The sequence below is a fragment of the Corvus kubaryi genome, unplaced genomic scaffold, assembly GCF_017639235.1.
Source record: "Corvus kubaryi isolate FWS band 111438036 unplaced genomic scaffold, C.kubaryi_AGA036_p1.0 37270, whole genome shotgun sequence".
Classification (NCBI taxonomy): domain Eukaryota; kingdom Metazoa; phylum Chordata; class Aves; order Passeriformes; family Corvidae; genus Corvus; species Corvus kubaryi.
Genome location: NW_024581083.1, coordinates 798114 through 824024, shown reverse-complemented (window position 1 = coordinate 824024; position 25911 = coordinate 798114). Strand labels below are relative to the sequence as shown.

The following is a 25911-nucleotide window of genomic DNA, read 5'->3' as shown; positions in this document are numbered from 1 at the left end:
GGGGGCGCCGGTGGCGGGGCCGGGCCGGGGGTGGCGGCGGCCCCGGCAGCTGCTGCGGCTCCGCGGGGGCTCGGCCCGGCCGGGGGAAGGCGCCCCGAGGAGCGGAGCGTGGCCCGCGCTGGAAGTTCCGGCGTGGCTCGTCTCGGAGCTCCGTGTCCAAGGGCTCCTCTGCCTCCCCCAGCAGCGACAAGGATCGCGGTGACGGGCAGCTGAGCGCAGTAAACCTGTCACACTGTAGTGTGGTTTGCTCTTTTAATGGAGCTAGCGCTGTTCTACAGCCTGAGTCATCCCGCAGGCTTGTAGGGAAGGCTACGAGCTTCCCTTCTCCTGGAGCGGGAGGTGTGCTGTGCTCCATGTCCTGGCCTTTTGGAAAAACGCTACTGCCCAGTCCACTGTCGTCTTAGGGCAGTGTTTGCTTGATCATCAGTGTCTTTTATCAGGAAAAAAATCCTCGACGGTAATTGAAGTCCACTTGTATTACCTTGGTGACTCAGGCAGGGAATTTGTATCCTTTTCCCTGCAAAATGTGTAGCTGTCAGTTTGGAATCTGTACAAGGTTCAGGTGTAGGAAACATCCCTCCCATAGTGTTTTTCCTCTTGATCACTATGTACATTATTTTTTATCTAGAACCATCTGTAAGCCCACTACCTCACAGCTCACTCTGTAGCCCTCTTTGGTTTCGTTTGTAGTGTTGGGTCTGTGTTAACATCTCTGCTTTGGTTGTAGGTTACCTTGCAGGCTTTGTGAAGGTTCATGTGTCCTACTGATGAGGTTAAAGCTCAGGTGGAGAAGAAGATGGAAGAGAGTTTGAAGCCTTACTTATGCTTGTGGAATAGGTAGCACTGGGAAGGGAGGTATTTGGAGTATGATTTTAGACTGTTGGATTTTCCAGCTGCAGATCCGGTAGTGAGTTACATAAGGAAGTTGTGTTGCAGCTGAGTCTTGCTTCTCTGCAGTGTTCTGTCCCTTATTTTAGTGGTCCTTGGGGCATTTTGAGGACTTTTCCAGTGTTTGTGGGCTCACAGGTGCTTTGGATGAGCTCTTGCTCCTTGACAGTGGGTTGGTAGACCTGAGAGACACAGCCGTGGATGTTGAATAGGGTAAATATGGCTCTGGGGGGCACACACAGGCAGTGCAGGGCTGTCGTGGAGAGGCTGAATCTTGTGTCAGATAACTCAGGAAAGCTGCTTGGTTGTAGTTCAGTGCGTGCTGAGGGTCAGGAGTCAACACTCTGAGAGCACTTGTGTTTCCAGGCTGGTTTGTAACAGGAGAAAAGCTGGATGTGTGGAGTCTTTGTTAATGTTGGATGCTTGTGGACTGACTCTTCATGCTGCTTTTCAAAAATAAAGACTCCTGAGAGATAATGGGGACTGTGTAGGGTTGAGAGTCTTCAAAGCCTTGGGAAGTAGTGAGAGCATCACCAAAGCAGTTTTGTGTGAGCTCTGCAAAGCGCCGAGAGTTTCAGTGGAGTGAACGTGGTGGCTGTGGGGTAGAGGAAGGTGATGGGGCTGGAGGCAGCATTTCCACAGAACAACGTATGGGGAGGGAAGTAAATCTGCCTGTTGTAGCAGCCCAGCTGCTTTGAAAGTTGGATGGGAGTGAAGCTACAGGCTGGAAGGAGCGCTCTGAGTGAGTTGCTGTGGGTGTCTCAGTGTAACTGCTTCAGTAATCATGGCTGGCTGTTTATGCTCCGGCTATTTTAAACCCCGTGGAGAGCGCTCCTATCATCATCTCAGGGCTGTTCTGGTCTCTGGGAGTGTGCAGTGGCCGTCCCTGTCAGGATAACGAGGGGACAGTCAGTTTCTGACCTTTGCTGCTGCAGCTTGTGTCAGGAGCAGAAGCCTGCAGAATGTGGATTGAGTAGGAATAATCCCAGTGGGCTCGAGCACAGAGACACGATGGGAGAGAAAACTGCTGCTTTGGCTTTTTTTTAAGGGTGTTATCAGTCATGGTATATCAGTGTGCAGGGCTTAGTCTGGCCACTGGCTCTTGCTCTTGGCAGTTTGGGTTTTTACTGAACTCCGAAGGCTTTCTGTGAGGTTTTTGTCAAAATTTTTGTGTCCTCGGATAACACAGGGCTGAGAACTTGGAAAGGAGAAAATCCCAAGAGTGAAGGTTTGATACAGTGTTACCTGAAATGGCCTCTTGTATGTTGAACTCGGCTGGGCTGCGAGAGGGGCAGAACAAGCAGTGAGCCAGTAGTGTTGTTGCCGGCGTGTGAGGCAGCACAGAAACCTGCAGGGTCCGTCCCAGTGTGGCACTGGTGGCACAGTTGCTCGAGCTGGGGTAATGTGTGCACACAGCAGCAGCTGTTCGCTAAGCAGATGCTCCAAAAGAGCTCAGGCTGGGTGAGACCTGCTCTCAGATTGCTGCCTGTGTTACTCACCACAATATTTCGGGCAGTGCAGCTCCAAATTCTTGTTTAGGTGCTTTTATTGGATCATGGGTCGGAAACTTGAAGTGTTTTCTTGTGAGAAGTGCTTGGGGTGTAAGCAATACTGCCAGGCAGAGTCGTTGTGGGTAACACTGAAGTACAGCAATTGAATTGGTATTTTTATATATATGTAAAAATGATCTGTTTTATCCTGAATGTATTTTATAAGATAAGCAGTGTGAAGCAATCCAAGGGTGGGATGGGAGGGATATACAGGAGGGCTAGAGTGAATGCCTTCCATTTTAAGGTTTAAGCTGAAACCCTTTGGATTCAGCCACATCCCCATCTGTGTTGCTTATCTTTAGGGAATGCAATACCTTTAACGGGATAACTAGGGCACCGTTTGGAGTTCTTTGAATGGGAGAGTGAGGAAAAGGTTAGCTCATTGTCTTTCACGGGTTCCCCTGTGTGATCAGCGGGTGAGGGGGAGGGGAAAGCAGCAGCTGTGCTTGAGCCCTGCTCAAGTAAAACACTTTCTGTAGCAGAGGAATTGAGGATTACTACTGCTTGTAATGCATAGGCCCCAAAACCAGGTAACTGAATTCTGAATTCCATAGCGCTGTTCCTGTTTAGCTGTGGAAGAGGGTGGTAGTGCTTGCTGTAGTCCTGGAGTCCAGAGCTGCCTGAGCTCCAGAGATGCTTAGGCATCACTTCTGCCAAAAGGAGCAGTGCCTGGGGGTGGGATGTGTGAGGGCAATGGTGCAGACCAGCGCTGGTGGTCAGAGTTGTCGTTGTGCTACTTGTGCTGAGCAGACCTGGTGTTATTTCTGTGCTGCCAGTTCTGTACCGCAGCCAGTGGGAGCAACTGGGTTCTTCCGCTGGGCCTCTCGCTGTGTGCGTGGAGCTGCCAGCGCAGCCCATCTGTGTTGGAGAGCTTGTGTACAGAGAATGCTGCTGCAGCTTCTGTTAGCTAGAGAGGTGTTTTGATACTCAGACTCTACACCAGGAGGAAGTTACACATTGCTTTGGTCTTCTTCCTGTTCAGACTTTGAAAAAAAAAATGTAAAAAGGAAAGGTGACAGTTACATCAGAGCTTGTTTATAGCATGTGCCTTGGTTATTGCTGTGTTTCATGACTTCTCTTGCTGCTCTCTTGCCTTCTGACTTTTGCAGAGTCTTGTGAGGAGTCAGAGTTGGAGGATCTTAGTGACTTCAAGCATTGCAAAAGCAGTTTTTGTCAAAAGGAAAGGATTAAAATGCCTCTGTTAATTGTGGTGACAGCATTAGAGTGGCAGGTACTCTGGAATGAGAGTCCTGTGGGTGGGAGAGCACTTATGGACACTGTAGGGAATTGCTAGTCTGACCTTGGTGCACGTGTGTGACACTGCCTTGTGCCCAGTGCTGCTGGGCAAGCAGAGAGCAGAGCTGAGGGAAATGCCTGCTGGATGCAGGCTCTGGCACCTGGCAGGGAGATGCTGCTGGTCCAGGGAAGGTGCACAGGCTCTTCCCACTCTCCTGTCCTGTTGGCCCTGCACGGGGAGCTGGCAGCTCCTCTGTGCCAGGTCCTGAGGTGAGGCAGGGTGTGATCAATTCGACTTTGGCCCTCATTCCCTATTGCTTGGCTTTACTCTGTTGGGAGCTGGGAACAATTCGTGGCTAAGTGGCTATGAGTTCCTTTTTGGTTACATAAGTCAGGATTTTGTAACATCTCCCTACACTGCCTGTTGCTGAAGGGTTCAGGGGCTTCAAGCAAGTAAACTTGCTAAAGGCAGATGAAAAGCTTATTTCACTTACAGCAGCAACCTGAGGCAGAAGTTAGGTTTATAATCACACTAATGTGGTTTCTCAGTAAAGTACAGTGTGAAAGCAGCTCAAACTGGAGCAGGGTGGAAAGCCCATGGAGTTCAAGCTAAGAGGACTTTGGATAATATAGAGGGATCCATATAGTGTGTTGGAGTGGATTTGAGGAGCTCTGCTGTGTACCAAGGCTTAGTAAAATTGCTGGAGCTGACTGTTAAAGTGTGCTGGCTTTTTACTTGCCTGATTCTTGATGTTGGCAGTTGTGTTGGTTATTCTTACTGGAGGCCGTGTTAGCATTAACTTAATCCTTAAAACTAGTCTTACCTTTTGGCCAGAGCAGGTTTTACTAGGTGTGTGTTAGACTGGGGAGGGATTTGTTGTCTAGAGGAGTAAATTGGAACTTCATTAACAAAAGTCTTCGGAGTTGATAATTATAACTTGAAACATATGCAGGGTTAAACTTATGAGACTTAAACCATTTGTGTGTGATAGTTTTTTGAAAGCTTCTTGTGCAGTTTGTGGATGCCTGGGTTAAGGTATGTATTAAAAGCAATGTACCAGCTCCTGGGAAGCAGAACAGGAGGAGGGCAGGCATGAGGGTAGCGTGGGGTTGAGCAAGGCTGGTGGCACTGGTTTACCTGTGAGCCTCAAGGCCTTGCTGGCAGCTGATGCCTTTCATGACTTGGGAACCACAGCTGGGGGATCTGCGGTATAAGCACATTCCATCTTCCTTAAAATGCTTTCCTGGAACCCCTGAGTAGGGATTGGTTTGTTGGGAACTTAAGAGTACAATTACATTGGGTTTTGGAGCCTAAATGTCAGTTTCTTGTGAGATTTTTGTAGCTTTTAGGGTATCTCCTTTGTGGATTTAATGGCAGTCGTTTCCTTCAACTTGGCCTTTAGGCAGGACACCTTGAACCTTGTGCTGTGCTTCCACTTCCTCATTTTTGCTAAGGGACTCATTAAGAGTTGTGAGATGCGTCAGGTTAATGGTAGGATCCACAGCAGTGGGCCCAGCCCCAGGGGTATTTTGCTGTAGGGGAGATGGCAGAAACTTTAAATTCTGTAAGATACCTTCAGCTGGAAAGCCAGCTCAGGGTGAGGCAGCCCTGGGAGCTGAGTAACTCAAACTGGAACTTGGTCTAAAGGCTGCTTGTAAATTCCTGAAGCAAAATCTGCATGTGCTTAAGGATCAAAAACTGTCTGGAGTGGAAACTGCTGTGGCTTTCTTCAGGTTTTGGCTTAATATGAGTTTGGTCAAGGTCAGGCTTGATCATGGACCAGCAAGACTTCCTGGATCACAGGGGAAAAACAGTGGGCCTTGCAACTTGGGATCCAATACATTCAGGTTTGTAGGTGATACCAAACTGTAACTGAATCGTGCATGTGTTACAAGTTCCAGTTTTATGGGAACTCTGGAGTCATTTGTTCCAAGTTACAGAAACCAGCTGGTTCTCAGAATCCCTCAACAACAACACCTGGAAGCCAAGACCTCGCTGGGTCTGGTGTCAGGCTCGCGATACCTCAGGAACTGCACGGGAGCTGTAAAAGGCAGAGTAACCTCTGGGACAGGTGCTGAGCTCTGTGCAGCAGCCGTGGGTGTGTTCCTCTCTGTGTTTACCTGGTAGATGCAGCCATGTGCTGCTCCTTTCCTGTTCCTAAACTTGGCTCTGCAGGTGTGACAAGTGAGTAGTGGGAGTCTTAGAGCAGCTGGAAGGGAATGGCATGGCATGTTAAAGGGCTCATCCATGCCCTGCCAGGAAATCCAGGGGTGTGTTTGCCTTTCCTGTAGGCAGAGGCAGCTGGTGCTTGCCCTCCAGAGAGGTCTTGGGGGGTGAAGGGGAGGAGTTGAACTTGTTCTCCAAGCTGTTCTACAAAATTTGGGAAGTTTTGTGCTGCAGGGGCTTGAATTGGTGCAATACCTTTTCAAGCACAAGGAACTTACACACTTTTTTTTACACAGACCTTTTAATCTGTGATGTTTCACTCTGAATTTACAGAGCAGAACCTGAAATCCCACCTTGTCACTGAGACAAGTGGTACAAGTGGTTGTTGTATGTCATCACTTTCTACTGAGATAATACCCAGGGCTTCAGAAAATTCAGAAATCTCCCCAGAACTGAAGATGTAGAGAGTGAAATGGTATTTTAATGAGAAGCTGCTGCTACTACCTGAGCTTCACTGGTGCCTCCGTGTCTGTTGGGGACTTACCTTGTGGTCCTTCTGTTATATCCAGTTTGGTGAAGTGGTTGGTGCATTTGGGCAGCAGGATGTAGGGGGAATGTCAGGGCAGATCTGGAGCTGTGTGTTCTCCTAACTGGTAGAATATGTGCCTAAGCTCATGTTTGTAACTATTTCCCTTTTATAGCAGGGAAGGTGCATGTTGTGTGCTCGTAAATATAATCCATGTAGATTGTGGTCCTGCATGGAAAACATGGATTTTTACAGTTGTACCTTCTGAGTGTTGTGTATGCATAGTATTGATGCATAAAATGGGATGAGAAGTGGTAAGGAATTTTATTTTAGTAAAGTGTGTTTGGGGTTTTGAATATGATAGCATTAAAAAGTCTTTTCCAGAAAATCAGAGTCCAATACTGTTTGGAAGTGGGCTTTACTCCATACACCTTTAGAAAGAGTAGATATATTGCTATTTTTAAGTTTTCATGTCTGTTCTTGGGAATCTGTGCATGTGTAGACTCACTTCATTCTTTGTAGCCATGACTAGACTGACCCTGAAGAAGTCTGTGTGTAGGTGTCTCTATGTTCCTGTGCTGCCCTGATGGTTCAGGGTGTCTCTGGGCTTGCTGATGCTGAAGCAACTCCAAAGGACTTTGTGCCTTCAGAGGACATGCTCTCTCTATCTCCAAGGAGGGAGAATGCTCTTCAGCAGGTGCTGCATGCTCAGTGTCTGCTCCTGTTCGAGTCCATGCTGAACACCAAGTGGAAAAAGCCCAGCAGGAGCACTAGAAAAGCTTCTTTAGTGTGGTGTCAAATCAAGGAGGCTTCCAGCTGGGCTCTCTAGAAGCTGGAAGCTGCTGAGGGCAAAACCCAAACTTGTGTGTGTGTCAGAGCCTGTGAAGCTTTCTGGGGCACTGTATCCAGAGGGGGAAATCCAGAGATTTACCTGTTGGATGTGAGGCAGCATTCGTGTGTTGTGGGTTTGGTTAGTGGTGGCCTCCCAGTTCCTGGGAAGTAGAAGCTGGAACTCCCAGAGATCATCTGTTCAAGAGCTTAATCACTGCCTGTAAATAACAAAAGGCCATTACATGACAAATTTCTTCCATTCCTGCAATCAGCTTGTCTTAATCATTGTACTTAAATGTTTTGTCTGCCAAAAGCCTGGTATGGGGATTCCAGTTTGGTCTGTTCTGGGAGGTGAAAAGCTGAGCACACAATGGACCAGGGACAGCCTGGGAATGTTTCCTGAGCACTAGATAATAGTTGTAATCCTTATCTGGTGTGTATTCAGCTTTCTAGATGAGTTCACAGAGAAAAATGGTAATATGTTTGGGCCCATCATGCAAAGCAGGTCAGTGACTGAGCCAGAAATGGAGCAGGTAAAGTTTGACTTCTAAGTTTTATGCTGTTTGCACTTCCCACTAAATACCCACTTCCTGAGCAAATGGCTGATGTGAGTTACTGCTAACAGTAGCTCTCTGAACTGTGCCAAAATTTTGCTTCAGATTGAAGCTTGGTATAGTTCAGGTGTATTGTGAGTTACTCACCCTGTTCAGACTCATAATAGGATTTCTTCAGAGGAAAATTTGACTGACACAGCCCCTGAAAAGTGGGGGGTTTCAATGAGGTCTGTAGGTAAGGAAGGCCTTCTGTTTCCATTCTGCCTGTGGTCTCTGATGTGCACATGTGGAGGTGAAACAGCCACAGGTGATGGGAGCTGTGGAGGTGATAAACTGGATCACCGTAGCTGGATCAGCCTGGGAACTCTTACAGTCGAGCGAATAAAATAAGGCTGATACTGAGAGTTGTTGGATTGAGGCCATCTTATCTCTCAGTGACCCGGGGCTGGTGGAAGATACAATACTTTGGTAATGCTTGGGACCAGTGAAGGCAGACCTGACAACCCCTGTGACGTGAGGATTGCTGTGACTCAGGGCTCTGGAGCCCGGACAGGTCACTGAGGCCTGTGCCAAATGTGTCTCCTGGGTTTAAGATGCAACTTTACTTTCCAGAGTCCTGGCTATTAGTTCTGTGGTGCTGCCAGAGTGCCCCTAGCAGCCTTTGAGCAATGACATGGTTGTTTTTGAAATGAAGTGAAACAAACTCTTCCTGTTTTTTAGGAGTTGAACGACCTGGCACGTGATCCTCCAGCACAGTGTTCAGCAGGGCCTGTCGGGGATGACAGTAAGTATCTGCTCTCAGCAAGCACCTGCCCTCTCCCATGTTTTCCTTTTTCTTTCTGAAGTGGGATGTCCAGTTCCTCAGCAAGGAGAATCCCTCTGTTTCTTTTAGAGTACTCCATAATATTCCACATCCTGATCTTAAATTTGCTGCTCGTCTGTATCTCTAACACCTTCCTTGTGTATCAATGGTATTATGCCTACTCTATTGATTGGGCAACTCAATGCACATCTTAAATTGCACCTTCTAAATTAACTGTTCTGGAATTCTCACAGGGGATGGTGTTAGAAAACCTCTGTGGTCAAACCAGCAAGCAGCTGCCCACAGCCTTCTGAACTCAAATATCTAAACTATACATGGTGTCTGAAAACTGCACTCAGATCAGTGTGCCCGCCAGGCCCTGTGTAAGGGACAGCCTCAGACAATCTTCTTGGCCTTCCCGTGCAAGTCTGTTCCCCTGGGCTGTGATTTGGAGTTGTTACTCTGTTCTGTGCTCACGTTTTCCTGTAGTAGCTCCAACGTGGAAAAGGCTCTTTGAGAACCCTTGGAAGCTGTGACTGCAATGCCCCCTAAACAGCACACACTGAATTTGCTGTGCAGTGTGGTCTGACAAGTGATGTCAGCAAAGCATCTAGGCTCCTGAGAGAGGGGAGAGTGAAGTAGGGAAACCCTCCTTCCCTGTGCTGAGAGCTCTACACTCAGGTATCCTTTCTAAAAGGGAAAAATCAGCTGCCAAGATATTTCTGAATTACTCAGAGTAATTCAGTAATTACTTTCTGAGTTACTCAGCAGTGCTGATGTGTATAGAAAGTTACACATTCCTGTAGAAATGTAGGGCTACATTTTAAAAAAGCACTTGAAACCTGAGGGTGAAAATACTGAAATTAGTGGGAATGTTCCTGTACAGCAGCGCTTTCTAATGAGTGGAAGCGCAGCTTGGTTTTGAGAGTGTTTAGCAGTAGGGTCAAGCTTCTAGTCACTTCACAACCTATTTCTGCTTCCCAAATAGTATTTCAAAGAGGTTTGTAGTTTCATAGACAAGAAATTACTAAAAGGGAGAGCCAGTCAGAGGCTTTTATTCCCTTAAATTAGCAAGTGTGATTTGTGCCGTGATAAACTACTTTGTGTTTTCCAAAGCCTTCTCAAAGGTGATAACGATTGTCTGGCAGAGGAGGTGGTAACAAAAGTTGGTGAAGGCTGAGAATGGAAAGTTACTACTGAGTACAGAAAGCTTTAAAGTGCTCTTCAGTTCTCCTGGTCTGAAAGACTTCTAATGAAAGACTTTTGTTCTTGAGAGCCACAATTTGGATGTGTGTAAGTGGATAGCAGTGGCAGCAACAGAAAGGTGCCTTCTCCCAGGTCTCCATGCTCCAGGTCTGCCACAGCTGCCTTGTCAGAGCGACATTTCCCTGAGTTCAGGACACGCTGTGCTTGCAGAGTGCTGTCCTGTGGCTATTCCAGCTGATACAAACTGTGCCCAGCTATAAGCTTCTCATCCCTGTAGTTCATAAACCTCGGAAAGTAAAGAGCTATTCCTGCCTTGTGAACTTGTAGGAATGGGATTTTCTTGGCAGTGCAGTTTTAGCTTTTCTTCCACCCACCTCACGCCTGTGTTTTGGAAATGTGCTTGGGACTGGATGACATTGGTGTGCTTCCAGTGACTTAGCCCTTTCCAAACATGTACCTGTGCTTACCTGCTGAAAGCCAACAGCCCCCTGCCTTTGTAAATACCTCTGTATGGCTGATTTCAAAGGAAAGAATCAATTGGAACAAGCTCTGCATGACAAATCCATCTCGATGTTCACCAGACTTGTTCTGGATGTTGTGAGGATTTAAAGCTTAGGTTGAACAAGCATCTAAGTCTGGGGTGGGAGTTGAGTGGGGGGAAACACAAAACTCCCTTCTAGCTTTCAAAAAGTTGAGATTGCCTGTGGATATGTTTTTATTTCTGGGGTTTTGTTGGGTTTAAGGGAATAGTTGATTATTTGAGGTTCTCTTTTTAGTGGTGCCTCTACAGAGCAATCACAGTGAATCTCATCAGCACCTACTGGTGCTTGTGAGATTTTTTTACTGGTTTTGTTGTGATTGGCTACAATCTCCTGTGGGATTTCTGCTGCCCCTTTGTCCTCTCCTCCAGGTTTCTCCCTGTCCTGCTGCAGGTGACAGGGAGCTCCTGGGAAACTGTCTGAACCCCTTGAAGATGGGTGAATGCTACATGGGAGCTGCTGTCTTGGTTTCCTAATTCTGCATTGGATGTAGTGTTTCTCAAAGCCAGGCCCCTGAGAGAGGGGATATTTAAGTAGGGAAATCCTCCATCTCTGTTAGAGCTGAGAGCTCTAAGTTCAGGTATCCTTTCTAAAAGGAAAAAATGAGCTGCTAAGATCTTTCTGAATCATTTCTGAGCTATTCTTCAGTGCTGAAGTGTATAGAAAGTTACACATTCCTGTAGAAATGTAGGAGTAGATTAAAACAAATGTGTTCCAACCCAACACTCTTCTCCCCTGGCCTTGCAGGGCTGCTCCCACTCTGCTTTTTTCCTCCTTCCTTGTATGAGATCATTCTGAGCTGTAATGCCTGTACCATGTGTAATTAAAAACTGCTTGTGCTAGATGAGAACAGGTAGTACCATTCCTGCTTTTGGCCCAGGTAATCCTGACAGCTGTGGACACCAGGTGCCAGTGAAGCACAGTCACTTCCAGGTGGCTTCATCTCTTGTCCTGAATACTTCACTTGAAACAATTGGAGTCATCTACAGCTCCCCAGCTCTGAAGGTGCTGTGTAGGTGACATCCATCCTAAGGGAAGCTTCCATGGTCTTAACTCACAAATAATTTCCTAGGCTGGTGCTCTTTGCACAGGAGCCTGTGGAGACACAGGAACCGTGAGAACTCCCCAATGTGCCTCCTACAGACTATCAGCTTTGACTGTTTTCCTTTCCAGCACAGCAACATTCTTCACAAATCCTCTGTATTACCAGGTGAAAGTTCTCTGGGGCAGATGCAGACAAATGCAGATTAACTTCTGTCCGTTTAACCTGAAGTGTGTCCTGACACATCCTGTTCCAAGTATGGAGCTGATTGTCGTTCCTCCATTCTCTTAAGACATTTCTTTCTGCTGCTTCAGTGAAATCTTGAGGCCTCTCTGGAGATTAGGCTTTCACATTGTGAGGACACCACTGGTTTAGGTCACCTCTGTACGTGTGGTTTACACAGAGCTTGAGCTTCCTGTCTGTGTGTCACGGGTCTGAGCAGGAGAGCAGGTGTGAGTTCATGCTAGACCTTTGCTGTAGCTGGCTTGAAGAGGGTGGTCATGGGTGCTGATTCATTAGAAACTACAAAGTTTAAACTCACAATTTTGAGTCTGAAAAGTTGCCTGGAACTGTGTGGATTTTTATTGTAATGGGATTTTTTGCAGGGCACATGTGTCGTACCACAGCAGTCCTGGAGCAAGGACCAAGTGACTATGGAGTGCTGAGTGCTTCACTCTGTCTCTCTTTAATTCCTTGGCTCGCTTCCCTGCGGCCTTTCAGAAGGCTTTGTTTTTAAAATAGACTTTTCTGTGCTGCTTTGTCTGGAAGAAAGTAGATCATTACTTGAGCTTCTCCAAACTGAAGTAAATCTCTCTCTCTTTCAGTGTTCCATTGGCAAGCTACAATAATGGGACCAGTAAGTATGAGAGAATTGATGTTCATGGCTTTTTATGACTGGTGGTCTTGTAGTAACTCCTCAAGCTGCAATGATTCCTTTTCATTAACAGAACGACAGTCCCTATCAAGGTGGAGTATTTTTCTTGACAATTCACTTCCCAACAGATTATCCCTTCAAACCACCTAAGGTGAGTGGCTTCTGCCATAAATCTGTTACTGTGTCGTGTTATGTATATTTATGAACCTACACTGAAATTTTCCTTCTTCTGCAGGTTGCATTTACAACAAGAATCTATCATCCAAATATTAACAGTAATGGCAGCATTTGTCTTGATATTCTACGATCACAGTGGTCCCCAGCACTAACTATTTCAAAAGGTACCTCCAATACTTATTTCATTTTACACTGCTAAAATGAAGTACTGATTTGGGATGTAAAAACTGCTGCATTCCTTCTGGATTCCACCATTTCTGTGGTCACTGCTTCTGTCCTGTGACTCTGCATGGAGCTTGCAGCCAATTCCTGAGCACGGGATGCTTGGGACATCCAGCTTCCCTGTGGCCGTAGGGAGACATCAGCTTTGCCAGTGGATCAGATAAGTCTTACTACACTGAGTACATACTCCTACCACCTCACCTCAGAACACTTTAACTAAAAGTATATCTAGAATTAAACCTAGTGTGTGACAATAGAAGACTTTAATGTTCAAAATACACCCAGAGTAAAATATGTAAGGGAGCAGCTGTGGCTTTTAAAGAACGGTGAAGTTTTTAATTCTTTGGCATGTTAAAAAGAATTTCTCTTTCAAGGGAGCATCAAAACTCCATGTTGATAATTTTTTAACAGAACTTCCAATGGTGTGGACTACTGAAACATGGTTTAAAACTTACCTAGCTTGAACAATATAAAATAATTAGCTAATATCATCTTGGTCCCTGTGAACTGTTAGCTTGTGGGGCACTGGAATATAGCCTTTGCCTGGTAAAACAATATTCATATTTCATGTAAATAGGAGGCTTTAAACACCTTGAAAGAAGACCCAGGATGTAATTTTTTTGGCTATTGAAACTGTAGATTTACAAACTGTGGATCACGTTTGTAGGTCTAGCCACAGCTGTTTAGGAATATTTGGAGTCTGTCCTGTGCGTGATCATGTCTTGACCCTTCTATTCTCTATCTTCACACTGTCCTTGTAATCAAATGCTGCAGTTGTCACATTGATTACATTGTCCTTCACAGTGTCCCTGCTCTGAGGCTCTCCTGTTGCCTGTCCTTCTCTCCAAGTACATGTGATATTCCCAGGCACTTTCTGGTTCAGACAGGTGATTCCTGGTACATCCCTTGGACATCATCACTGTCTGCCTTTCCCTGAACCCACAGAAGTTCCCACCTTCCCTGTCCAGCTAAAGGCATTTGTAGAAGCAGATGGAAAGGCAAAACAGTATCTCCTTGTCTCTTGTTAGAAGTGAATCTGCTTGTGAGCAAGGCTCAAAGCCTTGAAAGAACTGAATAAATGGTATCAGTGAAGAAAAAATGATTGTCAGGTTGCTGCAGTTTCCTTGCAAGTGCTCAGTCAGTACTGGCTGCTCTTAGAAGCACCAGGCTAGCCCCAAACACTGATGTCTGTTCTGGTTTGATTTAATTGCTGCTTAACTGGAGAAAGTGCTGTATTGTTTTAGGGAGTCTGAAGTGACCCATATGGGTGGTGGGGTGATAGCATGATTGAAAATACCAGAAGATAGACTGGAATTGGGACAATTGGGAAAAGATGGGGCAAGAATTTAAGAGGCTGCTCCAGGGTGGCAGTGAACTGCCTATTAGTGGCTGTCAGCTTTAATCACTCAGAAAATACTTTCTAGTGTTAATTTTACTGCCCAAATACAATTGCAGTATGCTCTTACATCTCAGTCTCCTTGTGTGTTCTGCTTTGAACTCCTTTTTTCTTACCCTTTTCAAACTGTATCCTTGTGACTCAGCTGGAGTAAGCCATGGCATCAGGGTGGCTGTTCTGTGCCACTTTGCCCCTCCCAGTGCCCCTCTCCCTCCTGGGTTTAGGGGGCTCTGTAGTGCTGATCACTTCTCTCATTGCTGACCAGTTCACCCGAATGCCCACACTGTGCTGCACACAGCACAACATCCCCACGGCTCTAACCTGGGAGAAAACCTTGTCCTGGTTCCCTTGGGCTACATTTACTGAAGGAATTAGAGCAACAAAGCGAATTCTTAGAGGCGACTTTATATGAACTGGGAATACTTTCCTCAGAATCACAGGGATGTCCTGTCAGAAAGCAGACCTCAACTTCAGAAGCAAAGAGCTGATATTTAGGGGAAGTGTTCCCATCTTGAACAAATGAAAATAAAGTCCACAAAGGCAACTTGAATCTTTCAGGGTTGAAATCTTGTGTTCAGTCAGATTAGAATGTGTCGTGACAGACTTCAAGGATGTTTCAGCTTTCTAGTAACCGATCAGTCTTATCAAAGAATGAATGTTGTGTTAGTGGGAAAAATTGTTGGATTAGGTAATTTAGGGTGAGTAACAAGACTTACAACATTCAGCAGTAAGCTCACATCCCTTCCAAAGCAGCGGTTTATTATTTGTAGTGTAGATTTCTTAGGGTATTTCTTAAATTGTGCCACCCTTTAAATTGGATGCTACTGGGAGCAAGCTGTTTGAATTTAAAATCTGTAAGCAGATAACTTGGAGCACAGCTATAAAAAAAATGTATTTCCTACTGATGGAGAAATCTGGGAAGACTAGAAACAGTCCTTCTAGGAAAGATCTTACTATGCACAGCTTCCTCCTGAGGCAGCACTGTCAGCAGCTTGCTGTTATGCTCACAGTTAACGTGTGGTACATGAAGATGTTTTTCACCTTAACCTGCAAGGGGAGAGGGGAAGGGGTGTGCAGAAGTTGCAACCCAACTTCCTTTGGGTTGAAAGTGCCACTTTTTGGTGGAAGGACTGAAAAATCATGTCAGTGCTACTTAATCATTCCAATTCAGTAGTAAAAGTAGGGGTCTTGGCACCTCAGACTCTGGAGCCAGCTCTCTATAAGCAACTTAATAAAGTGATTGTGGCTATGATAGAGGTGATGGCATTTTGGGGTTTTGTTCTGTCCCTCCTACAATTGTTAAAACAGCTAAAACTTGGGAGAACAGCAGTGCCTGTCTGAGTACAACAGCTGACTTGCTTATATTAGTAATTCTGAACTCAGTGTTCCCTCAAGAATACATACTGGAGAATAAATAATCTCAAAATACAGTCTTAACCACACCTTGGTGGGTAATTTGAACTCCAAGGCTTAAGCAGAATGCGTAGGCTTAAATTAAAAACATTATCTCCAAGTCTGCATAAATAAGAATCCCTGTTGCCTGAAACAGGAGAATGAAGTCTTTTAACATTATTACAGCTATTCTCAGCCATTTTGGGGGGAAGAACATGCTTTCTCCTGAATTTGGCAAGTGTCTGTGCAAGAGTTAATCCTGAACTAAAGCACTTCTGCAGTGAAGGTTGGGCTGATTTGCTGTCCTGTCCCACTTCTGCCCGTGTTTTGTAATGAATGAATCATGGAGCCTGAGTGAATGTGCTGGAGGGCTCTGTGTGGTGAGGGGCAGTGAGTAACCTCAGCCTCATTCGTGCAGGACTTCAGCTCCCACTGTCCAGACTTCCGTGCCTGGTGCAGCGTGGATTTTCTGTGATGCTGCTCTTCATGAATCACTTCACTAAGACTTGCTGGAAGTAATACTACCCAGAGATTGAACTGGACACTCACAGTGCAGTTTCAAAATCAGGAAGTTGGTTTCTGATCATCATCTTGGCTTTTCGTTTGCTCTTTGTAGAGTTTACCCACATAACTGGGGGTGGCTTTGTCACAGAGCATGGGTCAGTCTCAAGCTGTGCTGAGTTGGGCATTCTGAGGAAAATGCCCATTTTTATATTTCAATTCTCACAATTGTAATGGAGCCACTTTTGCAGTTTCCCAGGAGTTACCCTTGCTCCAAAGAAGACTGTATGAGGAGGAGTGGTGCCAGCAGGGCTGTGATCCTTTCCCTCTGTTGGGCACGGATGAAGCTGTGTCTGGAGCATGTGTCCAGTGTGGGCTCCCCAGGAAAGGAGGGTATGGATGTACTGGGGAGAGCCCAGAGAAGGGCCATGAATGCCAGGGAGGGACTGGAGCATCTCCCATTATGAGGAGGACAGGCTGAGAGCTGGGACTGTTCAGCCTGGAGAAGAGGAGGTTCAGGGGGGATCTTCTCAGTGTCTATAAAATACTTGAAGGGAGGATGTGGAGATGACAGAGCCAGACTCTTCTCAGTGGTGCCCAATGACAGGACAAGAGGTAGTGGGCACAAGCTGAAGCACAGGAGGGTCTCTGTGAACAGCAGGAAACACTTCATGTTTTAGTTTTACTGTGAGGATGCTGAACACCAGCACAGGTTGCCTTGGGAGGCCGTGGGCTTTCCCACCTTGGAGATACTCAAAAGCTTCTGGACATTATCACAGACAACCTGTCTTAGGTGGCTCTGCTTGAGACAAGATGATTTCCAGAGATCCCTTCCAACCTTAACCAGTCTGTGAGACACTGGGCAACACTTAACTTTTCTTCTTTTGTCACTGGAAATTGTTGAACTGACTTAGCAGGAATGCAAGTTGCTTTGAAGCCAGAAGTTTAAACTGCTCAGATTTAAAGGTACACTTCCTGTAAGGCTGGGGAAGACAGCTGGAGGAGTTGGAAATGGGGTCGTGGTTAAGAAATAGGATTTAACTCAGGCGGAGTCCAGAGTTGCTTTCATTTATTTGGATGCATCTTGCCTGTTCACAATCAGGAGCCAGGTATATGAACCTGTTGGTCAGTGGTGTTTTCAGAGTGTTTAATGCTGCAAGCTTAACATCTGTTGGTGCTGATAAAGCTTTGACAGCTGTATGTCTCAAGCTTCAAGGGTCTGGGGCCTGAAACTCAAAAAACAGTGATTGTGTAGGAGAATGCTCCTTCCAGTAGTCAGGTTTTTTGCAGGTTTTGAGGACTAGAATCAAAGTAGCAGTGGACCTTGATGTGGAAGCTGCCAGGCTGATGATCAGTGAAGGAGCCCTTGCTGGTGTGAGAAGCAGGGACAGCTGGATGAACCCTTCGAAATGGAATTAAGAATTCCTCAGTAGTGTTACATGTCCAAAGCTCCCATTTCTGCTGGCAGAGGTGTCTCCCAGCATACCAGGCTCACTTAAAACCTGAGCTGACAAATGGTTACATTCACACTCAGAAACTGGGCTGGAGCAGAAGCACAGCACTGTCTGTCAGAGCCCATGGCCTGGTCTCCAGGAGGTGACAAATTGCTTTCCTTGGAAAGCCCCAGCACAGTGTTTGTCATTCACCCAGGACAGAGCAGGTGGGGTGGGCTGCTGCCATTGCTGTGAACTCATGATGGCCAGGGACTGATGCTTCCCTGTTTTATCCAACTGCTCTGTGTCAGTGCACGAGCTTTTCCAGTATCAGGTGGTCCTGATACTCCTGTGTGACTCCAGCCAGGATGGAGAGCTGAGTGTCTTCCTGCTGTCCTGACAGTCTGGCATGCAGAGCAACCATCTCAGCACCTTCTTGGTACTGTAACAAACATTTTGTTGGTGCAGTCTCTCTGCCTGCTTATAGATGGACCTTTACTCCTAGATGGATTCTAAATTGGCTCCTCTTTGGAGAGCAGTAACTGCACCAAACAGCAGTTGGATCAGAACACACCAGCTGCTTCTTCTGGGTAGCTCATTACCTTGGAAAAATAAGTGCTTTTTATCTCCCTTCTGTGAACTCAGCTGGAGATTCCATTGCTGCTCAGTTGCTTTTCCTTACTCTGAAGTGCCCCATGGATGAGTGCTTTACTGGAGCAAGTTTGTTTGGAATTCCAGCTATACTTAAACAGCAGGATCTGTAGTGGTTGGTACCCTGTGCCGAGGGGGTGGCTGGAGTGGTGGATATTGGACCAGTCAGGCTTTGCAGACAAAGTGAATGATTTGGGGTTTGTGGTTTGGAAGATGAGGATCAGCTGCTTTTAAGACTCTCTTCACCTCTGAGTTCCAGGAGCTTTAACATGCCTCCTAAATTTGGATGTTCCAGTAGCCAGATGGGCTTTAAATTGTGTTCTGCACTGCTCATTTGGCTGGTGCTGGAAGGACCTGTGGAGAGCTGACATCACGGATTGTCCTGACTAATGACTGAGCTGCTTCATAGCAGAGAAAACCCAACCATGAATTTACATACGGAATTTGCATCTACCCCCATGCTCAGTCTGAGGCGGGGCAGAACCAGGAAGGTGCAGTTGCCCATTGAGGGTGGTGGGCTGACCTTGGTGCTGTGAGAGCACAGCAGAGCAGCTGCCAAGGTGGGTTGTGCACTGGAGAACCGGAGCTGGGCTTGTTGACAAGCTGTCAGTGTCATGATTTTCAGCACAGAGGAGCTGCCTGGAGAAAGAGTGCCCGTGAATTTCAGAGTGTTACGTGCTTTGTAAAGGAAAGTCTTGCAGTGGAACTTGGATCCCAGTTGTGCAGTGTTACACTGGTGGACCTTATTTTGCATGTGACTCAAGCAGTCTTAAGTGTTCAGTGCTCATTCTGCCTGATGAGAATGCATTTCTATCATTGCTCTGTGGGGAAGCTAAGCCCATTTTCTAGAAGCACTTTGTTAGCAGCCCTTCTGCTTGATGAGTTTGGCTCTCCCAGCTCCTTGGTGTTGAGAAGTACTTGGTCTGTGCTAGTCCATGGCAGCAGGAAGCACACTGAAGAGTAAATTGTATCTGTTGTCTGCAGAGATAGATGGGGAGTGTAGGTGGAGGGTTGGAGGTCAGTAGGCTGCCTGGTTGGTGAAATAAAACAAAGCAAAACCAATTTTCGAGTGAAAAGGAGCTTTAAACTGACAGTGGTTTAAGTTGCCTAGTGTTCTGCTGCAGACTGGACAACTCTGACAGCTGAGAGTGATAAGATGAGAAATAGTTCTGTACAGAGTTATTTCAAGGGATGAATCCCTTGAGTCAATGGCAAGTAAAATTTATTTTGCTATTACTGAGAAAAATCCAGACTTGAGTTCAGAGTGCACGCTTGCGGTACATCCGTGCCAGTGAGAGACTTGAAGGGATACTGCCCAGCTGATTATGCTTTGCCTGTGGCCATGCAGGATGTTTAGGTGTAAAGTGTCACTTACCTGCCTTGTGTAGTATTCAGCCTGTTTCTATGGTTCCAAAACTTTTTGAGAATTCTCTTTTTATGTCTAGTATTAATGTTGTAGTCATTTGACTAGTGAATGTCAAGGCTTTGCTGTGGAATTCACTGCAGTAATACTTGATTGCAGAGGGAGGTGGCTTGCTGAGTCTCTTATTCCACAGTGTTGGTTTAACTCGTTACTCTGATGAATCAAAGCTCTCTGATACACAGCTGACATTTGTAAGGGTTGCTTCCCCTTTACCCTTGTGCTTGAAACTTTGAGGTGGTGCCTTTTCCAAGGGGATTTTCTGTATGTTAGTTGGTCTAAAACGTGTGTATGTGCAGTGTTCTAGTGGAAAGCCTCAGGAGAAACTTGCAGAATTGATTTTGGACAATAGCTGGGTTCAGCAGGATATTAAAATTAAACCAGTTTAGTTAAAAATGCTTTTTTTTTTTCCCTGAGGCTGTACAGATAAAAAGGGAATAATGTGAAGTCACCAGCAAGAGTGAGTGTAATGAGAATAGTTTGGAATAATGAAGACTTAGAAAAATAAATCAAAGCAGCTGAATGTGACAGTGCAGCTTGAAGCTAAATGACTGTGCCCATTTTTATTCAATATTTTTGGGGTGATACTGAAAAGTGAGCTGCTGAGTGTTGGGAAAAGGGGTGTCAGGGTGGGCAGAGAACAGTGGACAGACCTGCGGCGTGGTTCTGCTGATGCAGGCTGAGCCACTGTGTTCAGAGAAGTCCTTGGGTTGTTAAAGGACCGTGATAAGATAAAACTTGAGGGAATAGTTACAACAGTTGACCAGAAAACTTTGATTGGATTTCCTTTGCATTCTGGTGAAGGCAGGTGACGGATTGGACCTGCCTTGCTCATCCTACAGCTGAAGAAACTTCAGTGACCAGAGCAGTGGAGTCTGACAGACAGAAAGAAATGAGCTACAGGAAAATTGCTGGAGAAACAGCTGCTTTGAAATGACACTGATGGGGAGCAGTGTGAGCTGACTGGGTGTGAGGTGGCAGAGAGGTTCCCATTGAAAACTAACATGGGCTTTACTTGATTTATGTGGGGGAAAAGAACTGGTGCCGGATCTGTGCTACAGGTGCTAAATGTGCTGTGTGCCTTGCTAAGGGACAGCAGTTCAGGACCCTCCTGCAGGCCTCCTTCACACTCTGAAGCTGTGCCTGAGAGGGAGCTCAGTAAATGGTCCCTGTGTGAGTTGATGGTGGAGAATCATTAAGCTCTTAACTCTCACAAGTGTACTGTGGAGAACTGGGAGAAAAGGTTGTTCCTTTTTCTAGAACCAGAAATATGTTCACCTAAACCAAGACCAGTTTATTAGCAAACTTGTTTTAGAAGCTTTGAACTGGGAATTGATAATTCATTAGTGAAGGGTCTACAGAAACAGGTGGGAAAACTGAACTAAGTGGCTTTGTTCTTGGGTTCTTGGTGCTCACAACACTGAGCAACTTGCTCAGTTTAGACCTAGGGAAGCTTTCACTCCTGTCCCACTTAAAAAAAAACCTGAATATCAGACCTGTTTCCATCTTCTGTCTGGAGGATGGTGAGGCCCTGGCACAGGTTGCCCAGAGAAGCTGTGGCTGCCCCAGCCTTGAAGTGTCCAAGGCCAGTTTGGATGGGACTTGGAGCAACCTGGGACATTGGAAGGTGTCCCTGCCCATGGCAAGGGGGTGGAATGAGATGGGCTTCTAAGGGTCTTCCAACCCAAGCCATTCTGGGATCTGTTTTGTTGCCTCTCTTTTAACCTATTTTAACTCCTTTGTTGGTTTTATGGGCTGCATGCTGTTTCCTTTTAGAATAGATAGCTCTGCCTCCTGCAAGTGGTGGAAATTGGAGCCAGATTTGTGTTTAGTGTCTTCAAACTCCTCACTCTTGTCATCTGCACCTTGCTTGGAGGCTGCACTGTGACAACTGCTTTGCTGCAATTGGTGAAGGGACATATGGAGTTGCACTGTTTGATCCAAACAGGCTGAGAGAAGGGAATGTTTGGCATTTTTGGGAGTGGGGCAAGATGTCCCTGCCATGCCTGGTGTAGTGTTGTCCCAATATGCTTTGCTTATAACTTATTGCCTTCTCCTGCCTTCTCCTCTGCAGTGAGTGTAGGAATGTCCATGTGCTATTTGTGGCTTTGCAGCAGTGTCCTGGCTCCTTGTATGGATGAGGGTTGTCACTCTGCTGAGCGGGTTGTGCCTGCTGGGGTATATACACTATGTATTTACAGTGAAACACTCCAATTCTAGGCGTTTGTGGTGGTAGCAGTGCAAGGAGCTGGGCATGCTTGGGTCATTTTGAATGCTGTTCTACACTTAATCCATTCCAACTCTCCGTATGTTTGGAATTAAGTCTCAATTCACTGCAAGACTGGCTTATTTTTAAACGGATCTTCAAGGCCAGGTTGGATGGGGCTTGGAGCAACCTGTGCAGGTGGAAGGTGCTCCTGGCCATGGCAGGGGTTGGAACAAGATGAGCTTTAAGGTCCCTCCCAACCCAAACCATTCTGTGATTCTTAAGTAGCTGTGAACAGCCCTTGCTTCCTTCATCTCAGCTGGACTTGTCTGTTGTTTGACTTTTGCTTAGTGCTTCTCCAGGTCATCCAACAGTGAGGTGTCTGCTTTAGGGAACAGCTGAATTTTGGGTGCAAAAGCAAAGGATGTTTTCCCAGAGGACTCTCAGGTACCGGGCTCAGGCAGAACATTTCTGCCTTGTGGTTTAAGGCTGCTGCTGGATACACCTGTCCAGGAGGTTACTCACTGTGATACTGTGGTCATGAAAAGTTGTGTAGTTCACTGGTAAAAGGAGGTTTTTCAAAATCACTCAGCTGAATTATGTGGGATTGGTGCTCCTTGGCAAACTTAAATAAATGCTGCTGATGCTACTGGCTGGAGGGGAAGGAGGTGCATGGGCTGACTGGTGCAGGTGTCCTCAGCTGTCCTGGAACTAATTCAGTGTCTCTTTTCTCTCCTTAGTACTTTTGTCCATCTGTTCTCTGTTGTGTGATCCCAATCCAGATGATCCTTTAGTGCCTGAGATTGCACGGATCTACAAAACAGATAGAGAAAAGTGAGTATGGAAGCCAAAACCCATGGAATTTGACAGGGCAGAATCCACACTTACACAGGAAAGGGGAACTCTGGGGACCTGCTTCTTGGAAAAGAGTGAGAGTGAAAAAAGGCAAATCAAAGCTCTAACTGTGGTCGTTTCAGAGATTTTTTTGGTTTTTTTCCTGGGATGTATATAGTGCCACCGTCTGAGCTGCTTTAATCCCATGTAACCACCAGAGGGAGAGCAAGTTACTCCAACGGGAGAATATTCCATGGCAGCTCTGGGTCTGGAGTCATACGAAGAAATAACAAAAACTCCCTGTTTTGCCTTCACTTGACAACACAAGGGAAGAACCAGTGGTGTAGAAGTGGGGCAGGAAGACTCTCAAGCAAGTACAGAGAAACTTCAGTGCTGACAAGCACTTTAACAGTTTAGTGATGTTGTAAACACTTCCTACCTCACTGTTCCCTTCCAGATGTGATCAGAGAAGGGAAAATAGTCCACAGGTTTGCTTTCTCTCCTGCATACTTGAGGAGCAGTGTTAGAGAAGTTTATGTATCCTGGTTTTGAGAGCTGCAAGACCAGCATACTTGGAGACACAATCAACAGTGATTATCTGCAGTGTCAAGTGTGCAGGACTCCTTTCTATTTTTCCCAAAAATAGGGAAATAAATTTTGGGTTTCAACAGAAGTACTTGCTCCTTGGGTAGTCTCTGAGCAGTAATGTGAAGGAGAGAGTTAGTTATGAGTGGATTGTCAGATTGTTTAAGCTGAGGAACATTTTCTACAGACTAGATTCCAACACCAAACCAACTTGGTGTATGTAACTATAGGAAACTTCAGGCTGTGTCTTACTCTACAAATTCTGTAGAATATGAACAGCTTGCCTTCTGTTCTCAGAGAGAAGCTTTCAGCAGTGCAGTTAATCACACAACTGCTTTTTTTTACACAAGTATCCTGAGCTTCCCCCTGGCTGTAGAGGGTATTTGGGTGCGAAAGCTACAGATTTCTTGGAAATTGAATTATATCGTGCTTTCAGAATAAAAAGATTGATGGACAAATCGTTGTGTCCTGACAGTCATCAAAATAGCAAAGTGTGTAGGAAGAAATAAGGCTGTTGGGGTTTAGCAGATGAGTTGATGGCAGGTACTGGGCTTAACTTTGAAGGGAAGCAGGAGATGGGGGAACACGTTAATCTATTTTCCAGAATGACCAAGGGAAACCCTACAGTAACAGTTGCCCCGGGGACACAGCAGATGGGGCTGGGGGAGGCACAGATAAAGCCTTTCTGAAAATCCTTTCCCCTCAGCCCTGTTCTAGCTCTGTTTTGTGCCTTCAGTCACAAAGATCTCGTATTCCTGTTGTAAATATGACCAGGTATTTCTTTTCCATGAAGCACTGTGGGCTTTCTTGTTTCCCCTGTTTGCTTAATGTTTAATTTTGCTCTTAAATTTTACAAACTGATAATAGTACAGTGATTTCATGCCATGTGTAGACTAGAGTGCTGGAGCTGAAATACTGTGTGGATGCCATGTTAAGTAAATCCTCTTTTTATACATACAGGTACAACAGAATAGCTCGGGAATGGACTCAGAAGTATGCGATGTAATTAAAGAAATTATTGGATAACCTCTACAAATAAAGATAGGGGAACTCTGAAAGAGAAAGTCCTTTTGATTTCCATTTGACTGCTTTCTATGAGCCCACGCCTCATCTTCCCCTGTGCACATGTTTACCTGATACAGCAGTGCTGCGTGTTGTACATACTTGGAACAACAAACTAGAAATACTGTATTTCCCCGTACCAACATTGACTCCTAGCAGAGAAGTGTGTGTGTGAAAAGCTGGTTCTTCAGTCATAACTTTGTGAGCCTAAAAGCATTCCTTGATGAGTTAAATTGGGAAATCGAATGGGAATGGGGAGAGTTCTGGTGGGTTTCAGATTTTTTAGGGACAGTGTTGCTGATCCATGAAGGATTTTAAGTGGAATCCTTTTAAACTCATAACAGTTATGAAAAGCAAGGTGAAGAACTTGAAGCTGTTTCTGTATTCATTTTATTCTGAAGGACCTACACCTTAGGTAAATGTTATGACCAATGAGAAACTGTACCCACATCCTGTGTTTAAGGTCTAAGTTTAACCGGTCACCATTTAAATGGATTGGAGCTATTAGTGCATCAAGTGATGTTGATTTGTTTCAACTCTCTCCCTCCCTTCATAATTTTTTTGGTTTGTATGTGGTTTCTCAGTTAATACCTAGCTAATAGCTCTTATTTTTTCTTAAGTTTTTTAACTGCTTAGGTCCTTCTGGATGTAAGGGTAAAAAAAAAAAAATCCATATGACAGAAAACTTGTGTGTATTTAAAGACCCAACTGCTCCCCTGGAGCTTGTACGTTCAAGAATTAATTAATCTGTGTAATAAACTGATTACTACAGTCATTACATATAACTTTGTGTGAATAGGCTTTTAATTTTCAGGGCAGTTTGTTACAGGCTTAAACTAACGGTGGATTTCTCTAAAAAAAACCTTTTGGGCTGAAGTTGTGAAGCAGTTTGGTTTGCATCACACAAGGCACCTGAAGAGGCAAACAGGAGCTTGAGCACTTAGATGAAATCAGGATGTGTAGTGTGCCAGGAACTTGACTGTTAAACCAAATAAGCAGTTTACTAAATGAGAATCAGAGTGACATTTTACAAAGCCTGATGGTATTACTCCCACTTGCATGGGACCTAACACAATGCATATGTACTGTAGGTAAGTGAAACCTTATGTAACTAAAAAAATGGATGTAAAAGGGTAAAAAAAAGAAAAAAACCTACCAAACACATCAGCACAAACTTTCATAAAATGTAGCTTTTACATAATTACTTTGCACTAAACATTTGCAAATGTTCATACAGTTTTAAATTGTACTTGTATATGTCTTTTTTTTTTTTTTTTTTTTTTTTTTTTTGAACAAAGTCTTCACTTGAATCTAGTGAAAAAATGTAGTTTGAAACTTTTCTTTGTATACAAGTGTATTTGCCAGCATCGTTGGTGTGACAGTAGGTGAGTCTGCAAGTTTATCTCCTCTTAGTAGAATTGTAACCCAAGCCATCGGGCAGGAGCGGCTGGAGCCGCTGGCTCTCCGGCCACAGGGTCTGTCCCAGCCATTCCCAAATGCATCTTGACACTCTTGCACAAACGAGGAATAAATGTCCACTGCTTTTGGTCTAAATCTGTTCCTCTTGTCTCATCTCTCGATGTCCTGGTGTTGCAGTGCTGGGCAGGTGTGAGCCCTCCTGCAGGGAGCTGTGTCCCTCTCCAGAGGCACGAGGACCCCGCTGCTCTGCTGGCCTGGGGACAGTGCAGCTCCAGGGCTGGAGAGGGAAGGGGAGCACGTGGCCCACTGGCTGAGGGACACTGTAGGGTCACAGGGGAGGGGGGAGAGATTGGTGAGCAGGGCTGCAAACCTTGGGTTGGGTCACCTGAAACTCATGG

At 45.6% G+C, this 25911-nt stretch overlaps 1 protein-coding gene across 1 annotated transcript in view; it reads left to right on the top strand.

The window, feature by feature from the left end:
* UBE2D2 (ubiquitin conjugating enzyme E2 D2) overlaps nt 1–25648 on the top strand; it is a 26222-nt gene extending 574 nt beyond the window's left edge. The window contains exons 2-7 of the mRNA XM_042025362.1: nt 8473–8536; nt 12166–12197; nt 12289–12366; nt 12451–12556; nt 22354–22447; nt 23993–25648. Of these exons, the coding sequence (XP_041881296.1) occupies nt 8473–8536; nt 12166–12197; nt 12289–12366; nt 12451–12556; nt 22354–22447; nt 23993–24038 (420 nt within the window). The 3' untranslated portion in view covers nt 24039–25648. The remainder of the gene's footprint in view (nt 1–8472; nt 8537–12165; nt 12198–12288; nt 12367–12450; nt 12557–22353; nt 22448–23992) is intronic.
* Nucleotides 25649–25911: the final 263 nt, after the last annotated feature.